The 20365-nt window shown below is 39.9% G+C and overlaps 1 protein-coding gene across 1 annotated transcript; it reads right to left on the reverse strand.

The window, feature by feature from the left end:
- Positions 1–14110: 14110 nt before the first annotated feature.
- On the reverse strand, positions 14111–17692 carry LOC114196041 (4-coumarate--CoA ligase-like 9). Its single transcript, XM_028086539.1, has 6 exons — positions 16552–17692; positions 15815–16004; positions 15425–15570; positions 15283–15350; positions 14842–14944; positions 14111–14338 (listed from the first exon to the last, which is right to left on the reverse strand). The coding sequence occupies exons 1-6, from the start codon at positions 17599–17601 to the stop codon at positions 14213–14215; spliced, it is 1683 nt and encodes a 560-aa protein (XP_027942340.1). The 5' UTR covers positions 17602–17692; the 3' UTR covers positions 14111–14212.
- Positions 17693–20365: the final 2673 nt, after the last annotated feature.

A 20365-nucleotide genomic window follows, 5' to 3' on the forward strand; every position in this document is an offset into this window, starting at 1 on the left:
TAATCATCTGCCAAAATTAATGCGTTGTATTTTATAATATTAAATTTCTATGCTTTAATTAATATTTCATTTGTATTGTATATACCTTTTATCTTGAAAAATAACAAATAAAATTTATTTATTTCAAAACTGTTTTACATTTGATTGAATTGAATTATAATAAAATTAAAACATTAAATAAGAAAATCAATGACAGGACATCAATCTTTTCGTATGAACATATATTAAGCAAACCCCTTGTGCACTGACGAAACTAGGTTATATGTTAGTGTACTTGGCCTCCCAATTGTTTTTACAAATATACATGTACCGGGCACCGAGATTCAGGGAGGTCGGAAAGATCGGAGGGGTCGGATACCTCGGCGAAGTCGGTGTCATTTACAGAGTTCATAAGCACAATTCATTTGGGTCCAGCCTAGTAACGTGATCCGATTCAATTCATAAGCCCATAGGGGAGTTTAGAAAACTGATGTTTAAATCCCTAGATTTCAGGAACTTGCATGCGGGATTTTAGGAGTAGATAAAGGAGCAGTGGCATACTGGGAATGCTGGGAAAATGGAGTCCAATACCAAAGCGGTTATGAAGGAAGGATATAATAGAACATATTTAGGAAAAAGAAGGGATCATCAGAGTGGAAGGAGAGTGAGACAGAGACAAAGAGAAAAGAAAATTATATTATTTTGGTCTACCACATTTTCTGAACCGGAACATTGGCGCCCACCGTGGGACAGGTAAAACTAGCACCCTTGCCCACAGAAGAAAATGACTGTCACGACCTCTGGAAAGAATGGGGGAGATACCCTCACCATGGAACAAGTCATGTAGCATATCGACAGTTTACGTCGCGAAAATGAAGAAATGCAAAAACAAGTAGATGACGAACGCACCCGGTGACAAGAGCAAGAAGCAAAACGACGAGCAGACCTCGAAGCAGAAAGTGAGCGTTTGCAGAAAGAAACCATGGAATCCCGTCAGCGCCTAGAGGAGTCCTTACGCCAACAAGAACAACTCCGAAAATGCAACGAAGATTTGCACACATGGATGAGAGACCGTGGCAGTTTTGGCAATCATGCCATGTTAAACAGGAATATCGACCAGGAAGAAGGACATCCTTTCGCAAGAAGGATAATGGAGGAGTTGATTGCCCCACATTTCATCATTCCGAAGGTCCCTCCATTTTTTGGAGAAGGCGACCCGGAGGCCCACCTCAAGGCATTCCGAGCATAGATGCTGATTTCAGGAGGAAGTGATGCCATCCGATGTAAAATGTTCGTTGAAACACTCACAGGTACCGCACTCAAGTGGTTCGGCAAACTTCCTAGCGCCTCCATTACATCTTTCTCCACATTCGCCCAAGTTTTTATGCAATGATTTGCAGTAAACCGACCGAAGCAGCTGCAAATTGCCGACATGTTTGATGTAAAACAACTCCCAAAAGAGTCGCTAAAGCAGTTCCTGAACTGCTTCTGCGACGTGAGTATGGGACTCATCAGTCCCAGTGAAGAAATGCTAGTAGGAGCCTTTGTTAAAGGACTACGAGCCAACCTCTTTAGTGAATCCCTAATCCGATCACCCGCAATGACGTTAGTAGAGGTTAGGAGCCGAGCAATAGTACACATCGAGACCAAGGAAGCCATGCAGAAGAAAAGGGTAAAAGAAAAGCGTCTGAGCCTAGAATGTAAAAATAAAGATTCTTGTCGACAAGTCATGGAGACTTTCTCACCGCACAAACGATCAAGTGTTAAATTCTCCCCTTATTCCACGCAACGTACCGCTCACAGGAAGATGGTGAGGACGACCTGCCCAGCACTCACTAAACCTAAAGCTCAGTTGATAAAGGTAGAGGACATCGCGAAATATTTGCGATTTCCTCTGGAAACAGGGAGGCTACTCGGGAAGGACACCTCGGCCTGGTGTGAATTTCATAAAACGCATGGCCACGATACGGAGAGTTGCTTAGGACAGCTAGCGAGTTTGCCCAGAAGAGGAATACTTCTAAAATACGTCAGTTCGGAAGATCGGGAGGACATGGATGAAATTCCAATTCTAGGCGATTTTAACACGATAGCAGGAGGTTTTGCAGGAGGAGGTCCTACTAAGTTTGCCAGGAAACGTTATGCCTGAGGGGTTATGTCAATGGAGACCTTAAAATCTGCTGCTCTGAGCCCTACACTCACATTCTCAGAAGAAGACATGAGGGATGTGTTCCCTTACGAAGATGACCCAGTGGTTTTGTCTATTGTGATGATGGGAAGAAATGTACACCGAGTCTTGATCGATCAGGGAAGCTCAGCTGATGTGATGTTTTGGGACGCTTTTATGGGTCTGCAAGTCCTTAGGGATCAATTGCAACCTTTTGACAGAGTACTAGTGGAGGTGCATGGTTATGTCGATCTTCGAACCACATTTTCGAACAATCAGGCACCAAAAACAATAGTAGTCAGGTACATAGTGGTGAATGCACCCTCCTCTTACAACTTACTGCTGGGGAGACCATCCCTTAATAAACTGGGAGTGGTAGTGTCCACCACCCACATGAAAATGAAGTTTCCCACAACAGAAGGGATAGTTATAATGAGAGTAGACCAGGAGATCGCCCGAAAGTGCTATGAGAGCAGTCTACACGCCAGGAGGACCTATGCCATAGCTCAGAGTGGATCAGTCAGAGAAGGAATACGGGAATCCGAAACAGAACTAGATCTGAGGTCCTTTGGCAAGCATCGAGGACTGAAGCCTGTAGGGGATTTAAAGGAAGTAGAGATTTCATCGGGCAAGAAGGTAAAAATCGGATCGAATTTAGATCCACGGACAGAATCCGAGCTATGCCAAGTCTTGCAATCTAACCTTATATATTTGGCATGGATGGCCCAGGACATGCCTGGTATAAATCCAGACGTTATATGCCATCGATTGAATGTGAATTCAAAGTACAAGGCGAAGATACAAAGGCAAAGGAGACTTAATGATGAAAAAGTAGAGGCTGCCGCTGCAGAAATACTAAAGTTAAAAGAAACAGGGCACATCAGGGAGATCCAATACCCGTAATGGTTGGCCAACGTTGTAATGGTTAAAAAAGGTTAGTGGGAAGTGGAGGATGTGTGTCGACTTCACATATCTTAATACAGCTTGTCCTAAAGATTCATATCCACTGCCCAATATAGACACACTTGTAGATCGAGTCTCCGGATGCGGCCTGCTTAGCTTCATGGATGCGTACTCTGGTTACAATCAGATCAGGATGCATCCAGAAGATGAAGACAAGACTGCTTTTATGGGAATAAAGGCCAACTTTTGTTACTGAGTAATGTCTTTTGGCCTCAAGAACGCATGAGCGACCTACCAAAGGATGATGGATATAATTTTGCAACCCATGCTCGGAAAAAATGTTGAGGCCTATGTAGACGACATGGTGGTGACCTCGGCTGGCGGAAAAAACCACACAGAAGACCTCCTGGAGTTATTTGATACCATCAACAAATATCAACTAAGATTGAATCCAGAAAAGTGCATTTTTGGAGTAAATGCGGGAAAATTTTTGGGCTTCATGTTAACCGAGAGAGGGATTGAGGCCAACCCAGATAAATGCATGGCAATCATAAACATGAGGAGTCCTAGTTGTATACGTGAGGTTCAACAACTGACAGGAAGGATGGCTGCGTTAGCTAGATTCTTGGCAAAATTCGAAGATAGAGGTCATCCGTATTTTCAATGTCTGCAAAAAAATACGAAGTTCCAATGGAGTTCAGAATGCGAACGAGCTTTCACAGAATTAAAAGAATACTTGAGCCGACCTCCAATGCTTTCTCGGCCAGAAATTGGCTCCCCTTTGCAAATGTATCTGACAGTGACCGATCATGCAATAAGCTCGGTCCTTGTCCAGGAGCGAGAGGGAATCCAGAGACCAGTTTATTTCGTAAGTCGATTATTGCACGGGGCAGAAAAAAATTATCCCACCTTGGAGAAACCTGCACTGACGATTGTGATTACTACTAGAAAGCTCCGGCCTTATTTCCAACACTTCCGAATAATACTAAAAACCGATCTCCCAATTAGGCAAGTTGATGAGTGCGTATTTTTGCCCTCATTCAATATTTAATTCTGAGTATTTAATTGAATTTGTATGCTTAAAGAGTGATTTAATTGACAGTTCTGATAATTAGGCTATTTGAGCTTGTGTGATAAAAATGTTTTAAAAAGTGATTTTTAGCTGCATAAATTATTTTTAGATATTTTAACGTTTGTTGATGCAGCTGAAGTTAAGATTAAGCTCATTCAAGGTGGGAAAATAAATTTATTGAAGTTACAAACCACCTTTAAATAAGGCTAAAATCAGCAAGTTCTGGCAAAATCACTTCTGCACCCCAGTTTTTACTTATACACTCCCCTTTTTCTAAATGGGTCTCACTAAAAACCTATTTTGCACCCCCTGTTTTCACTAAGTTGCACCCCTCCTACCACTTAAACTCCACTCAACCAGATGTTGCCATGTGGCAATCCTCAACTTTCAAATCAGGCCAACCACTACAGCACCGTCAGCCACCGCAGACCAGAACCAGCGCCACCATGGAACCTGCACCGTGACAATGAGAGCATGCACCAGATTCCATCACCTCCATTGCAACACTTCACCAGAAAACACGAACCAGTCGCGGCACCTGCATCAGTTCACGTCGGAACAGCACCGTCCCGCAGCCACCATGAACGACGCACCACCTGGAGCAGAACCAGCGCCTCCATGAAACCTTTTCGCAGCCAAAGTGTGAGAGAAAGCCTAGTCTGGAGAGAGAAAGTGCATTCTGCCACGTGTCAGCTTCTCATTGCACAGTCATATTGGTCAACGGGTCAACTGGTCAAAGCAGCAGTCAACTCTGATCAACTTTGGTCAAATTCTGGTCAATATTGTAAAAATGGTCAAACAAGAGAGGCAAAATTGGAAATTGGACAGAAATTAAGTTGCTAATTAATTAAATAAAGATAAAATATTTTAGCAACCGAATAGATAAAGTCCAAATCCGATTGAAGCCTATATAAAGAGGCTAAGGGAGAAGCAGAAGAAAGACAAACTCGGCACGTCGGAATTGAGGAACCCTTAGGGGGGCCTAATTTGTTTCTCTCTCTTTTCTTCTCTCTATTCTTCTTTTATTTCTTTTTTATTTCATGGAGTGCTAAACTTCTTGGGTTGATTCCAATGTAATTTCATTATGGATTCTGAGGTTAGAATGAAATAATTTCTTTGTTCTTTTTATTATTGTTGAGGTTTTAATTCATCTATGTCTTTTATCTTTGAATCACGTAAAAAGTAATGATTTTAAATCTATATGCATGTTGATCATATGAGTCAAAGGGTTTTTAAATTGAATTGAGACTTTACTTTGATTTTATTTAAAAACTTTCATATGATTAAATGAGTTTTTACCAATAATTGAGACTTTACTTTGGTTAAAGGTATTTACTCTTACTACAATTAATTGAGACTTTACTTTTGTAACATCCCTGGCTACAATTAATTGGTTTTATTTACCAACTGGTAACCAATTGAGACGACTTAGGGTTGACTTAACCCATACTAATATTTTGGCTACTTTCTTAACAATACTGAAGTTGTTATAGATAAGTAGTATTAATTTGATCGCTTGACGACAGCGTTATCACAAGTCCTAAAGAATTTAGATATGACCGGTCGATTGGTAAAATGGGCCATTGAACTAGGTGAATATGATATCACATATGAACCACGAGGTCCTATTAAAGCACAAGCATTATCCGATTTTGTAGCTGAATTAACGCTACCGTCAACTGAGGGCAAGGGAACACTCGATCCGGAGGAGATAGGCGCGAACTGGGTTTTATCGGTGGATGATTCCTCCAATCAATGAGGAAGTGGGGCCGACGTAGTTCTGGAAGGTCTTGGTGGTGTTCTAATTGAACAGTCTCTAAAGTTTTCTTTTAAATCCAGTAACAATCAAGCAGAATATGAAACTCTAGCAGCAGGAATGTTATTAGCTAAAGAGATGGGGGTCACACGTCTCGTGGCTAGAAGCGATTCTTTGCTAGTAACAGGCCAAGTTAACGGTGATTTCGCTGCCAGAGACCCTCAGCTAGCTCGGTACTTGGAGTATATAACAAATTTATCAAAAGTGTTTCGTACCTTTGAGCTTATCCACGTTCCTCGGGATGACAACAATAGAGTGAATCTCTTATCCAAGCTGGCCAGTTGTACTAAGCCTGGGCAACAAAAATCAGTGATCAAGGAAACATTGAAGACTCCAAGGATAGATACTTCGGGTCGAGCTGAGATTCTGACCTCAAATACTTCGGGCCGAGCTGATATCACGACCTCCAATATAGCAAATAGCTCAGAAACATGGATGACGCCTATAAAGACTTACTTGTCCGATGGAGTGTTACCCTCAGATCCAGAGGAAGCCCAACGCATTAAAAGGAGTTCCTCTAGATACACGATGCTAGACGGTCATCTTTTCCGTTTTGGATTTGCTCGACCTTTATTAACATGCATAAGTCACACGGAGTCAAAAAGAATTATGTTAGAGTTGCATGAAGGGATATGCGGGAGTCATGTGGGAGGACACACGCTAATGTTACGAGTCCTACGAGCAGGATATTTCTGGCCTACTATAAAAAGGACTGTTTGGAACACGTACAGAAATGCGACCAATGTCAAAGACATTCTAACATTTTCTGAGCCCCCCCAGAAGTTTTACACTTCATCAACGCTCCTTGGCCTTTTCACACTTGGGGAATAGACATACTCGGTTCGTTCCCGTTAGCAGCACGTCAGATGAAGTTCCTCCTAGTAGCTGTCGAGTATATGACGAAATGGATAGAGGCTGAACCCGTGGCTTCCATTATAGCCACCAAAGTGGCAACATTTTTATGGAAAAACATAATATGTAGATTCGGAAGACCTTGCCGATTGATATCGGACAACGGGACCCAATTTTCAAGCTCTCAAGTTAGAGCACTTTGTAATAAAGTGGGAATTAAATAGATATTCTCATCTGTAGAACATCCGCAGACAAATGGGCAATCCAAAGCCACCAATAAGGTCATCTTGAGGGCACTCAAACGAAGAATAACGACAGTGAAAACATCTTGGCCAGACGAGATACCCCGCATCCTCTGGGCTTACCACAACACCCCACAATCTACAACACAGGAGACGCCTTTCAACCTGGTATATGGCACAGATGCTCTTCTTCCTATAGAGTTTGGGGATACCACAGAAAGGCCCATTACAAATCAAGAAGAGGAAGAACAAAACATACACACTAATTTGGATGTTTTAGAAGAGGTTCGTGAACTAGCTCGGATAACAAGTCAGGTCACAAAAAGACAAGTGGAAAGGCGATACAAGACTAAGGTGAGGCCTCGTGACGTTAAAGAAAGTGACCTAGTGCTAAGGAAAGCTCACATAATCGAAATAGAAGACAAGCTGTCGCCAAAATGGGTCAGCCAGTTCCGAGTTAAGAAAGCTCTTTTGGGAGGGGCATACAAGTTAAAGACACTGGATGGAACCACCATTCCCAGAACATGGAATGCAGCCAACTTGCAATTCTATTTAAGCTAATTTCTGGTTTAATTTGTTCTTATTTTTTCATCACTTTACATTACGAAACATTTTTTATTGTTCAAATAAAGCCCCACACTTTTTTCCCTTTCGAAAATAGGGAGGGTTTTTTAATGAGGTGGGTTTTCATCACCTAAGTGTTAAATTTTTTTATAGAAATATTTTTTCGATCTGATCTGGCTACGCGCTTGGAACGCACCTCAGGATGCTGAGGGCTGTATCGGTCCGACCTGGCTACGCGCTTGGAACACACCTTAGCATGTTAAGGTCTGTATCGGTCCGACCTAGCTACGCGCTTGGAACGCACCTCAGCACGCGGATGGCTGTATCGGTCCGACCTAGCTACGTGCTTGGAATGAACCTCAGCACGTTGAGGGTTGTATCGGTCTGACCTGGCTACGCGTTTGGAACGAACCTCAGCACGCTGAGGACTGCGTCGGTCCGATCTTGCTACACGCATGGAACGAACCTCGGCACGATGAGGGCCGTCTCGGTCCGACTTTACTACGCACTTGGAACAATACTCAGTACACTGATGGCTTCCTTGGTTCGGTCTCGATGCTTCCTCGCGAGCATTCCAAATCATCTAACAGTTGCATCTAGGTTACACATAACAAAGAGTCTTGATTAACGTCTATATTGGTCCTACCTCGCTGACGAAACATTGGTGGCAATGGAAACAATCAGGTATTTTAGCTAATCCTTTTAGCATCTTGATCTATATTATTATCCAAATTTATTCCAATATATTGTAAGTTTGTCTGATTCTGATTCTTATAAACACAATCATGTTACTTGTAATTAAACAAGGCATGGAAATTCGCAAATTAATATCCATATGGATTACGTTCGAAAGATACTTAGGTAAATCAAACAAATAGTTCTTCAAGCAAAATGAAACCTATTACATGCCTCTATTTCCTACTCGTCGCCTATCTCTACTAGCTGACCTTCTATCACCTCCTTCATAATACTCGCGAGTGAGACATCAGCGTCAGGGCAGAGTATTTTTACTTGGTCTAGAGCTAGTTGAAACCCCTGGTTCAGAGTGGCACAAAGTTGATCCGTGAGCTCTTATTTCTCATTTCCAAATTTTGGCATTTCGTTGTCAGCTCTTGTATCTGGGTCTCATAAATCTCAACCTTTGGTGTCAATTCATCTAGCTTGGTTTTTAAAGGCGTTAGTTCGTCAAGTTTGGTTTTCAAAGAAATCAACTCGGTTTCCTTTCCCTCTAGAGTCTTGCGCACCTTAATGAGCTCAGCAGCATCGGATCGGAGTTGCGTTGCTTCCTTCTTAGCCTTTTCAAGACTGTTTGTCAGCGCGGATTCATTCAACTCCAATGCTTCCATACGATCAATTAAGAAGAGTGTTTAAGCATCGGCCTGATGCAGATAACGTAATACACCTTCTCGGGCCGAGGTGGTGGTTTTCCCAGAAAGTACTGTACCATCGGCTACAGAGAAATTCTGAGCTCGCCCATGAGCAAGATGTTCAAAGTCCTCGTCCCAAAAGCTTTTTCTTAACCCTGAGACGACAAGTGTACTGGTCCTAGTCACATCAATAGTTGGCATACGACCAATGGACTCGGAAATTTCACACTCATTCTCTTTGTGTCCAAATTTCCTTTTTTTTAGCTGGGAGTCACTTTGAGTATTTCGGGATCGCTATCAAGACTGATCTTCGAAGGCCGACCTTGAGCTCGGAAAATCTGCTCTTTCGGTTTCCCTTTTTGCTTGATGCGTCGAAGCAGGTCTTTCTGAGACAAAGCCATTTGTTTTTCTAACATCATAAAATATAATAAGGGTCAATAAAGACAGAAGAAATAAAGTTAAAAATTAAGAAAGTACGAATACAACGTAAAAGTATATACCAATGAATAGTTTTAAATCTACTTCTCGATATTCGAGGTCTAAGATCTTACAGATGTTGAAATGACCTCTAGACCCTCCAATTCTGCACAACCTTTCTGATCCGCTGGGTCTAACTCTCTTTAGGATAGGTGTTTTCGTCCAGTATAAAGGAAACCCTTCTAATAAAGTAGGGTTGTGCGCCGGCGCTAAGATTTTTACAAAGGCTCCCCTAAAACCCTTATATGAGGATTGGTATAAAGTAAATAAGCTTCAACCCCCTACTCCACTCAGAGACGTCCACACTGATCGGGAAGAACCGCCTTTTAGCTCAAAGAAATACAAGAACATAGCAGGAGTAGATCGGATACCGAGCCCCCGCAGAGGATATGGAAGGCTCGTATAAAAGCCCAACTATTGGGGTGTAATTGCGCAGGAGCTACATTTAGGGTAGCTAATAATCCCTTCTCAAAATCGTTGAAGGGAAGTCGAAACCCAAGCCTCTCGAAGAGTGTAGCATATATGAAGGTGAAGGTCTCCCAAGGAGGGAGAGTACCATCTCTACATACGGGCTCGTCTAACTCACATACCCCCACAATTACATCGTTCTCGTCATTTTTACACAAGGATTGTTTACCCCTAAAGGTTTGAAATCTCTTTTCAGTACAGAAACCAGTACATTCTTGTTTAAGATCTAAAGGAGCCCAAGGGTATTGAGAGTCGTAAGAAGTCATCCTGACTAGATAAAATATCCTATGCAATCTTATTACTTAAACAGGGACGAACAGGGACAAGCAAGGAATCCGAAACAGACAATTAGAAAACCCCAACCTTATTTTTGTATTCAGATACTTAGAAATAAAATATGAAGTATAAAGGACGGGGCATAAACACAGATAGTTTCAAGAAAGGTTTTTAGGAACATACAAACAAATAAAGCAACTGAAAAAATATAGCACATATCTCATCAAGAGATTTACCAAAAACAGCAGGCGAGTTTGATAAAGAATCCACCAAGGAATTTAAAGTGCTTCCGATAAATTGGTACATACTTGGGAAAAGTTGCGTTGCGTTTTCAGAGCGAAACCAGAGGATGAAGCAGAACCCAACTGATATCACTGTCGTTAGGCGATCAAATTATCACTACTTAACTTTAGCAACTTCAGTATTGCCAAATTAGTAGTGAACAAACTAGTTAGGGTTAAGATAACCCTGAGTCGTCTCACAACGAATACGGAATTGATTTCAAATATTTGACTCTTATAAAAATGCAATTAAAACTAGTAACCATGAAAATATGGGGTTTTGATAAACAAAGAATAATTGATACGCAAATAAAATATTGTAAAAACAGTAATAGTAAATAGGTCAATTCCACTGTTCTTCCAAAATAGGATTCATCATTAGTTTTCTAAAGATTATTGTTATTGATTCCTTGTTTAAGATTTCAAATTAATCAATGTAACTTCTTAATTAATTTGTTGACGTCCTCACTTTTAACCAAAGTAACTTCTCAATTAAAAGTAAGAACTTTGTAGATTAGTCCTAGTAAATTTAACCAAAGTAACTTCTCAATTAAACTTTACTAGTCCTAATCATGTCTATTCTTTTAGACCTTATATCTAGTAAAAAGTTAATTAATCAAAGTAACTTCTTGATTAATTCTAATCTAAGTTTTTACCTCTAATCAAAGTAACTTCTCAATTATTAGCAAGAACTCATGCAATCATATGAAAGTTTCTAAAAATTAATCAAAGTAACTTCTTAATTAAAATTCAAAAACCCATAGACTCATATGATTGTTATGTTCTTTATATTTACCACTATGCTAACTTGCTATAATGTAAAAATCATTGTTTTAACTAGATTAAGAACTAAAAGACATAGATAAAAAAAATAAATCTCAACAAGAATCAAAAGAACAAATAAATTAATTCATCTAACCTCAGAATCCAATTAAGAAATTACAGTGGAATCAACCCTAAAAGCTTAGCCCTCCATGGCTTTGATGAAATACATGATAATAATACGATGAAGGAAAGAAAATATGAAGGAAGAAGGAAAGATGTGGTGGATGACGGTATTTGCCAAAACCAGAGAGTTGCTAAGTCTGTAAGTCCCCCTCTTCTGCTCCCTTAGGCCTCTTTAAATAGGCTTCAATTGGACTTGGACTTTATCTGTCGGTTGCTAAAATATTTTATCTTTATTTAATTAATTGGCAACTTAATTTCTGTCCAATTTCCAATTTTGCCCCTCTTATTTGATCATTTTTACAATATTGACCAGAAGTTGACCAAAGTTTGACTAGTTGACCAGATTTGACCAATTTGACTGTGCAATCAGAGGCTGACATGTGGCACAGAGAGTCTCTCCAAAATTAGGGTTTACTCCTCCTTCCTCCCTTGGCTGCTGCGTTAGGGTTTCATGGAGGCTTGTGGCTGCCGTCATGGTCTGAATGCGTTGCGGTGGTGGCTGTTCCGGCGAAGGCGCGGTGGTGGCAGCTCCGGCGAAGGCGCGGTGGTGGCAGCTCCGGCGAAGGCGCGGTGGTGGTTCGTGAATCTCTTCCGCAGCTGCTCGTGTGCTGGTCCGTGAGTGAACTGAGGTAGGTTTCCGATCTGCTTCGTTCGCGTTCATGATGGAGTCTTCTACAATGGCTGCTGGTGCGCAAGGATGATGGTGGATTCAAGCTTCCGGTGCAGATTCACGACGTGCGCTGGTTCGCGCTTCCATGGTGGCACGCGGTGATTGCGCGCTGCGAAGGTGGAATTGCGATGGAGGCCGGCACAACTGCTGCTGGATGCGTGGAGTGCGACGCGGTGGTGCGGGAATGGCAGCGGCTGCCGTGGCTGGGGTGCGAGGAAGAAGAACTCGCGGTCTGCTGCAGAGATGGTGGCCGACGAGGAGGTGGCTACTGCCGCGCCTGGTTCTTCTCCGGCAACGAGCGATGGTGGCTGGTGAGTGCGTCGCAAGCGCGGTGGTCGGCGTGAGTGGCATTGCTGCTGGTGCGGACGAACAGGTGTGCGGAGATGGTGGTGCGGATGGAAAAATGGTGACGGTGATGAAGATCTATGGTGGCTGCTGGAGAAGATGAATGCAGGTGCTTTGCTCTGGCGTGGTGGTTCAGTTGCGGTGGCTGGCGAGATTGGCGGCGGCGGCTGCCATGGTGATGGAAGGAGAGGAGAAAATTAGGAATAGGATTTCATTTTGGAAGATGGTGACGTGGCAAGATTTGATTGGTCAATTTGGTGAGTGGAGGATTATGACACGTGTCAGCTTATGGTTGGCCTGATTTGAAAGGTGGGGATTGTCACATGGCGTGATCTGGTTTAGTGGAGTTTAAGTGGTAGGAAGGGTGCAACTTAGTGAAAACTGAGGGTGCAGAACAGGTTTTTGTAGTCCACTTTAGAAGGAGTGTGCAAATAAAATCTAGGGGTGCATTTAGCTCCTAATTTGTTCTTTTCCAGAATTTCCTGATTTTGGATTTATTTTGTAACTTTGAATATTTCAAATCCACACTATTAATGACAAAAAATAAATTCCAACTGCATTAACAAACGTTAGAATATTCAATAATATTTTATGCAACTAAAATCAATTTTTACGCCATTATTACCAAACTTGCTCAATACATCCAATAATCACAAATCCTAATTAAATCAATCTTTAAACACAGAAAATTCAATTAAATCCCCAAATTTAAATATTAAATGAGAGCAAAAATTTGAACTCATCACAAGCATAGATGAAATGGAAGAGGAAGCATGAATAAAAGGAAATTGAACGGTTATTTAAGGTTTGAATTTTAACCGTTGGATTTGAAATTGAGAGAACATCTGGCGCAACTAATGAATGTACACGTGGCTTGGTAGGTAAGGAGTAATAAATGCGGACAGGACAAATAGTGGTGAACGTCACCTCATTACCAGGATATTGTCATTAACCTCGAGGTGAAGCAAGCAACCTTATGTCACGCTAGCACGAAATAAGGTTGGAGGGCTGTATACCGGACATCGAGATTCAGGGAGGTCGGAAAGATCGGAGGGGCCAAATACCTCGACGAAGTCGGTGTCATTTACAAAGTTCATAAGCACAGTCCATTTGGGCCCAGCCTAGTAATGTGATCTGATTCAATTCATAAGTCCATAGGGAAGTTTAGAAAACTGATGTTTAAATCCCTAGATTTCAGGAAGTTGCATGCGGAATTTTAGGAGTAGATAAAGGAGCAGTGGCATACTGGGAATGCTGGGAAAACAGAGTCTAGTACCAAAGTACCAAAGCGGTTATGAAGGAAGGATATAAAAGAACATATTTAGGAAAAAGAAGGGATCATCAGAGTGGAAGGAGAGTGAGACAAAGACAAAGAGAAAAGAAAATTACCGGAACAATACATAAATAATGTCTTAATTTTAATATATTTTATATATTTAACATTTCAAAATTTGTGTATATCTGTAAAGAGAAAAATGATTAAATTTGTGTGATGTGTGTGTATATGAATAGAAAAATTATTGATTTTTTTGGATAATGGATACAAATGAAACACATCACAACTCTCCAAACCACTGAAATTCTCAAGTGAAAAAGGGGTGAATGAGTACATGGTGTACGGCCAAGTGCTTCGCACTATTTCCTGCATTTATTGCATCTGAACAACTCACAATTATCTGTAATAACTTTCAAGAACCAACCCTTAAAAACCGATAAAGCCTAAAAATCTTCAAGTATTTGAAGTAGTAAATATGTTAAGTGCTGCTTTACATGCTTTTCTTTTCTAGATCACAATTTGGATGAACCACTGGACCGAGCATAATCAACTAATTCTCTTCTCAAAATTTTGCCAGCCGGAGATTTTGGGATAGAATTGACAAAACATACACGCCGTATCTTCTTGTAAGGAGAAACCTGCATCAACAATATGTTAGCAATTTGGATCACTATATTATTAGTTAAAGTATTAACTGGTCTAATTAATTAAATCTACAGCTAATAGTCTAAATGTCATGATATATTAATTGTGTATTAATTATGTAGATATTAGCGATATTGTAATTTGATAAAGAAATCAAATTATAAATATTAAAATTAAGTAATTGACAAAAGTTACACTGGTCTTTGTTCCTTTCTCTTCCTCTCCCATCAAGAAGAGTAAATCATAAAAAAAGTTTCACGTACTCTATAGTTGGAACTATAGTTGGAAGATCAGGTACTAATATTTCATTGTTCCCCAATGCTTCCGTATTCTTTTCTTTTCTTCCGTATTCTTTCCTTTTGTAGTTGTTCTGTTTTGATTCGTAATCTAACATAATAAGCATACTTAAGCAACATGGCAAGAACTAAGACTTGTTCACAGGAGCATCTAGGTTTTATTAGTGTTTGTTACTGAACACCAGGTTTCAGAAGCAGACCTGCTTTGCCACAAACTCCATAATCTGATCTGCAGAAATGTTGCTTCCAGGTTTTCTTACTACAAAGGCCATAGGAATCTGTCCTGCTTCTTCATTAGGGTACCTGTTACCAAAAAAAGATTAGCAGATTAGCGATGCATTTATGTTATGGGAAATGCATCGCCCACACAAACAACACCAACTTTTTGGTTTTGGATTGGATTTGTCTTCTCTAAGCTCAGCTTGCATAACGCAAGTAATCTCAGTCGATGATAAAAAAATGAACTGTTGAAATAATATACACCAATGCAGTGCAACTGATACTATTTACTTTAAATTGCTCACTTTAGAGAAGCCAGTGATATATATTAACAAACAGTTTAAAATCAAAAGAGAAATTTTGGTTCTCTGTAAATCGATCTGCTTCTGAACACACACAAGATTAAGGGATTAGATCCATACGGAATTACTGCAGCATCAGCAATTTCAGGATTGGTGAGAAGTATGTGTTCCAATTCAGCAGGGGGAACCTGGAAATGGCTTGAAAACAGTAAGAAAAATGTAAAAGTAGCAGAATAAGATTGAAAAAAAGAAAACATCTCACCTGATAAGCTTTGTATTTGATCAATTCCTTCAGTCTATCTACAATGTAGAGGAAACCCTCAGAGTCAAAATAACAAAGATCGCCTGTCTTCAGCCATCCCCCTGAATCCAGTGTTTCAGCTGACGCCTTCTCATCTCCTACATAACCTGCATCCACACCATGACCATCACACCATAAATGAAACATACACATACTACACAAGCAAGATTATAAAGTGTGAATTAGATTTCTCCACTGATATGAACTTTTCTTCACTGCTTATTAGTATAATGCAACCAAAATGAATAGGCCTTATCTCAGATTACATTGGATTCTGTAATACCATGATGTTGGAAAATGCTTATATCCGAAAGAACAATCTCAGGAAATATAAAGGAAATAGGAAATAACCTTTCATGATTGATGGACCTCGAATCCACAGTTCCCCTTTTTGGCAAGGAGGTAATGCCTCTCCAGTTACAGGGTCCACTATCTTGGCCTCCATGTTTTCTGACAGTCGACCCACAGAACCATGGCGCTTAAACTCCTCAGGACCAAATGTTCTAGCTGCTGCTCCTCCACTTTCAGTAAGACCATAGCCCTAGGGAATAAAATAATAAAAATAATAATAATGGTCTGAATTTTATGGTGTAATTTTACAAATATTTGGATAAAAAGTCTTGAGGGTTTTAAGTAGAACAAAATCATCAATAAATCACAATTGTTTATTTTTTGGATAAAAAGAAAAATTAGAAAAATTAGTTCAAAACAATTTAAAACTAAAATATAACAGTCTAAATAAAATAGATCACACGAGAAATTACTCTACACAGTAATTATGGCTTTGTTTTGTGATCAACTATGTTATTGAGTTGTGATCAACTATTTATATCAAGAAATCTACATCGTATCATTCTCAACTATTTTAAAAATTCCTTAAAAAAGTTACTCCTACTTACCATAAGGTTAGAAGAATATAGTGGACTTTTTTTGTAAGGTTTATTTACAATTTATGAGGCATTAAATTTTTTGAAGTTCCCTTTTGAGTCCTACGACAGTGGGACAGGTTTGGCTATCTCCAAAAAGTGGGACCTGATTATCAGAAGAAGGGTAACAATCACGTGGTGAAAAGGTTAAGTGCAGGTCACCTGGGAAATTTCCACGTTGGGGAATTTGGCTTTGAAGTCATCGGCGACATGCTCGCCGAGCGGCGCGCCGCCGCAACCTATAATCCGGAGCGAGCTCAGGTCGTACTTGTTCACGAGCTCCGACTTGGCGAGGGCCACCACGAGCGGCGGCGACACCGGCATCATTGAGATTTTATACCTCTCCACGGCTTTGAGCATCCCTTCGAAATCGAATCTCTGCATCAGAACGAGCGTCTCCCCCAAAGAGATGCACCTGACCAGCATGAAGAACCCGAACACGTGGAACAGCGGCAGTGTGAACAGTGACACGGGGTGCGGTTCCGCTTCGTCGGCATCTTGCTGGATGGTCCTCAGCTGATAGTACCCTGCTGTGACTGCAATGAAGTTCCGGTGGGTGAGGAACACGCCCTTCACGCGCCCGGTGGTGCCGGAGGAGAAGAGAATTGCGGCGGAGTCGGACTGACTCACTTCGACTCCGGGAGCGCGTGAGTGTGAGTCTACGTTGGCGTCGAGCATGGAGAGGAAGAGCGGGGAGTCGGTGAGAACAGTGCCGAATTTGAGGGCGGGGATGTTTGAGGCGACGGCGGAGGTGACGAAGGCGATGGCGGGTTTTGTGAGTCGGACGAGGTGAGTCAACTCGGAAGGGGAACTGAGCGGGTTGGCAGGTGCGACTGTGACCCCGAGCGAGAGGAGAGAGAAGTATAGTACGGGAACGTGCACGGAGGTTGGAGTGAGGATTAGTGCCACGTGGCCTTTGGAGAGAGGGGTGAGAGATTGGATGGAGGAGGCGAGGGATTTCACTTGGCGGAGGAAGAGGGAGTAGGAGAGGTGGCGGCCGGTTGTGGCGTCGATGATGGCGGATTTATCAGTGGCGGTGGCGGCGGCGGGGAGGAGGGAGAGGGCGTAATCGGTGAGGGAGAGCGGCTGAGACGGCGGAGGGAGGGGGACGTTTGGACGGAGGCTGTGGAAGATTCTAGAAGAAGAACAGAAACCGGTGTTTGGGTCGATGGTGGTGTTTGGAAGAGAGTGTTTTTGGTTTTGGGTGGCCATTACTGTTGTAAAAATTTAATCTCTCTGAGTATGTTTCCTGTTCTCCACCGGAGTTGTCTCTTCTTCTTGCCAAACCGGTCTGTCAATTTCTGCTTTATATAGTGTTACATTGTCAGTCACGTTCAGCATGTGCAGCTCACGTGTTACAATATAAATATATTTAAATCTTAAATATATAATTCAGAATCGTGCCTATGTTTAAGGAATAATTGTCCGGTATTCTACACTTTTGCTTTTGCTTCCTTTATACAACCTTTTTTAAATTGAATTTGAGGACATGATATCATGCATGTCGCAATTGTGGATGATCAACCAAATTATACCTTCACAATGCAAATCAAATCAGAGGTAATTTTTTCCATTTATAGAATGATAAAACTCTATCTCGATCCGATTTCCATGAACTTCTTCAACATTATAGGAGTGGTTTTTGGACTACCAAAATTGAATAACTATTATTGAAATATAACGAAATTTGAAAGGATAGAAACAATTTTTTTTTTGAAACATCTCAAATATTTTTATAATTATGTTAAATTATTTACATATATTTATATTGTATTATTAATATATATATATATATATATTTATTGTTTCAGGTGTAAGGTCAAAAGTCTATTGAAACAATTTCATAATGTTCATTTTGATGTTGTATTCTCTTTGTTTGGGTAATTTGGACATCAACTAATCGACGGGTAGTGTGGGTACATGCTAAAATACTCCAATACTAAAATCAATTTAAGTTCGATTGGTCAAAGCAGTTAATGTTGTAATAAATACATAACAAATGTATCAACAACAATAAATTATACCTACACTTATAGTTTTCTCCATGAACTTTTTGATTAAACAGCCTAATTACAGCCTAATTCTCTTTAAGCTTGTTTACTTACTTGTTTAAGCTAATTATGTGGTTAGCTAACTTTAGTGATGATCGACAAGTTTTCTCCTCAATCATTCGGTCGATCCTATCCAATACGGTTTGGTTGTACTAGTCGGTACATATAGTACATAGGCCCCCAAGACTTAAGCGTGATTAGAGACCGAAAGTGAAAAGGGTTTAAGCGCTAATCGTCCGCAGAAATATGATCATTGGCGATAAGGGGATATGACACTTCGTGAGTCACATTAATGCCTCATGAGTCGTGTCAAGGTTAAATCCAAAGTGTTGCGTCCCCTCAACAGTTAAAGGGCATTTGATCCGATAATCCAGGTGCTGCCACATGTCCTCCAAGTTTTTTTATAAATAGGAGTGTGTGGGTCCTGTCATTTTCACATTTTCCTTTCTTGCTACATTTCTCAAACCGCTCAGTATTCATTCTTTTTCCATTTAAGGTAATAATGTCTCCTATTAAAGTTTCCAGCTCGAAAGATTCCTCTGATCAGGAGGGTAGGGGATACATAGACACGTTACTTCGTTGCCCTCATCGCTCGGGTCATCTTTGGGAAGTCAGGGGCCGGCCGAACAGATCACACCAATCGTCAACAACAGCACCACATCTGAAAATATTGTCAATAAGGGTTTGATCGAGAACAGGAATAAAGACAAGGGTAAGGAGGCAACCACAGAAGAGCATAGTGGCAACACCATGGGGAGATTCACATTGACACAATGGTCGAAAGAGATCAATTAAACCTCCCAAAGATTAAAGGGTACAATTAGGTTGCACATGAAGCCTGAGATTACGCTACTCGATATTGGTGGGGTAACGATTTGGTTGCCTTGGACGATTGGACATAGATGACTTTGTTAATTTGAATGTTTGTATTGGTGGGTATTTGAGCAGATAAATTGTTAAAATTTTATTATCTTACCTTGTGTTTTTGTTGTATTGTGATTTTTTCACCTACAATGATCGTATATTATACATGAACAAAAGATAGTGCATGTAGAAGAAATGTGTAGTAGTAGATTGTTGATGACTTATTTAGAGAGTAGACTAATCACTGTATAACTTTTATATTGTATAAATTCTCCTAATTTATGAAACTTATATATATATATATATATATATATATATATATATATATATATATATATAAGAATTAAACTATTATTTTTCATGGAAGACTATAAATATATATATATATATATGCTTTTATAAGTGATTATGTTTAATATTTAATTTGTAATAGTAATTAATCAATAGTAGGATAATTTTAGTTAACTGTTATGAGTTTTTCTTAAGGCTTAAATATACATTTGGTCCCGATTTTTGTTGTTTTTATTCAATTTGGTCCTCATTTTTGTTTTGTATTCAATTTGGTCCTCACTTTCGTCAAATTTTGGTCAATTTGGTCCTTTTGACTAATGGTGTTTGAATAGTTAACGTTTTTTAAATGTACATGTCACGTGTCAACTTTTGATTTTTTTTTTTAACTTTTTTTCAATGATTTTAAAAACAATTAAACTATTTTAATTTCAAAAAAGTTGTCCACGTGTCAAGTCACAATTGTGATTGTATTATTTCTTTTTGTTCAATTTAGTCCCGATATTCGTTATTTTTGTTCAATTCAATCTCTATATTCTTTATTTTTGTTTAATTTAGCCCAATATTTTTAAAATAAAAGAATTTAATTTTTAAAATTGACATTATTATTATTTATTTTTGACATTCAATTATAAATTATATATTTAATTATAAATTGAATATAATTCTCAGATTTAACTATTAAATAGAACATAATTATTTTAATATTATTAAAATATAATTATTAAAATTTAAAAAATATATATTAACATTTGTAAAATTTACATTTAAAT

This window comes from Vigna unguiculata, chromosome 9 (genome assembly GCF_004118075.2).
Source record: "Vigna unguiculata cultivar IT97K-499-35 chromosome 9, ASM411807v1, whole genome shotgun sequence".
In the NCBI taxonomy this organism is placed as follows: Eukaryota; Viridiplantae; Streptophyta; class Magnoliopsida; order Fabales; family Fabaceae; genus Vigna; species Vigna unguiculata.

Excerpts from the sequence above, each read along its gene's own strand:
- LOC114196041 (XM_028086539.1), bottom strand. The coding sequence starts at position 17,601 with ATGGCCACCCAAAACCAAAAACACTCTCTTCCAAACACCACCATCGAC. Across the intron at positions 15,571-15,814 it reads AGGTCCATCAATCATGAAAG|GTTATGTAGGAGATGAGAAG; the intron begins GTTATTTCCTAT and ends GTGTGGATGCAG. Across the intron at positions 15,351-15,424 it reads TCAAATACAAAGCTTATCAG|GTTCCCCCTGCTGAATTGGA; the intron begins GTGAGATGTTTT and ends AGCCATTTCCAG.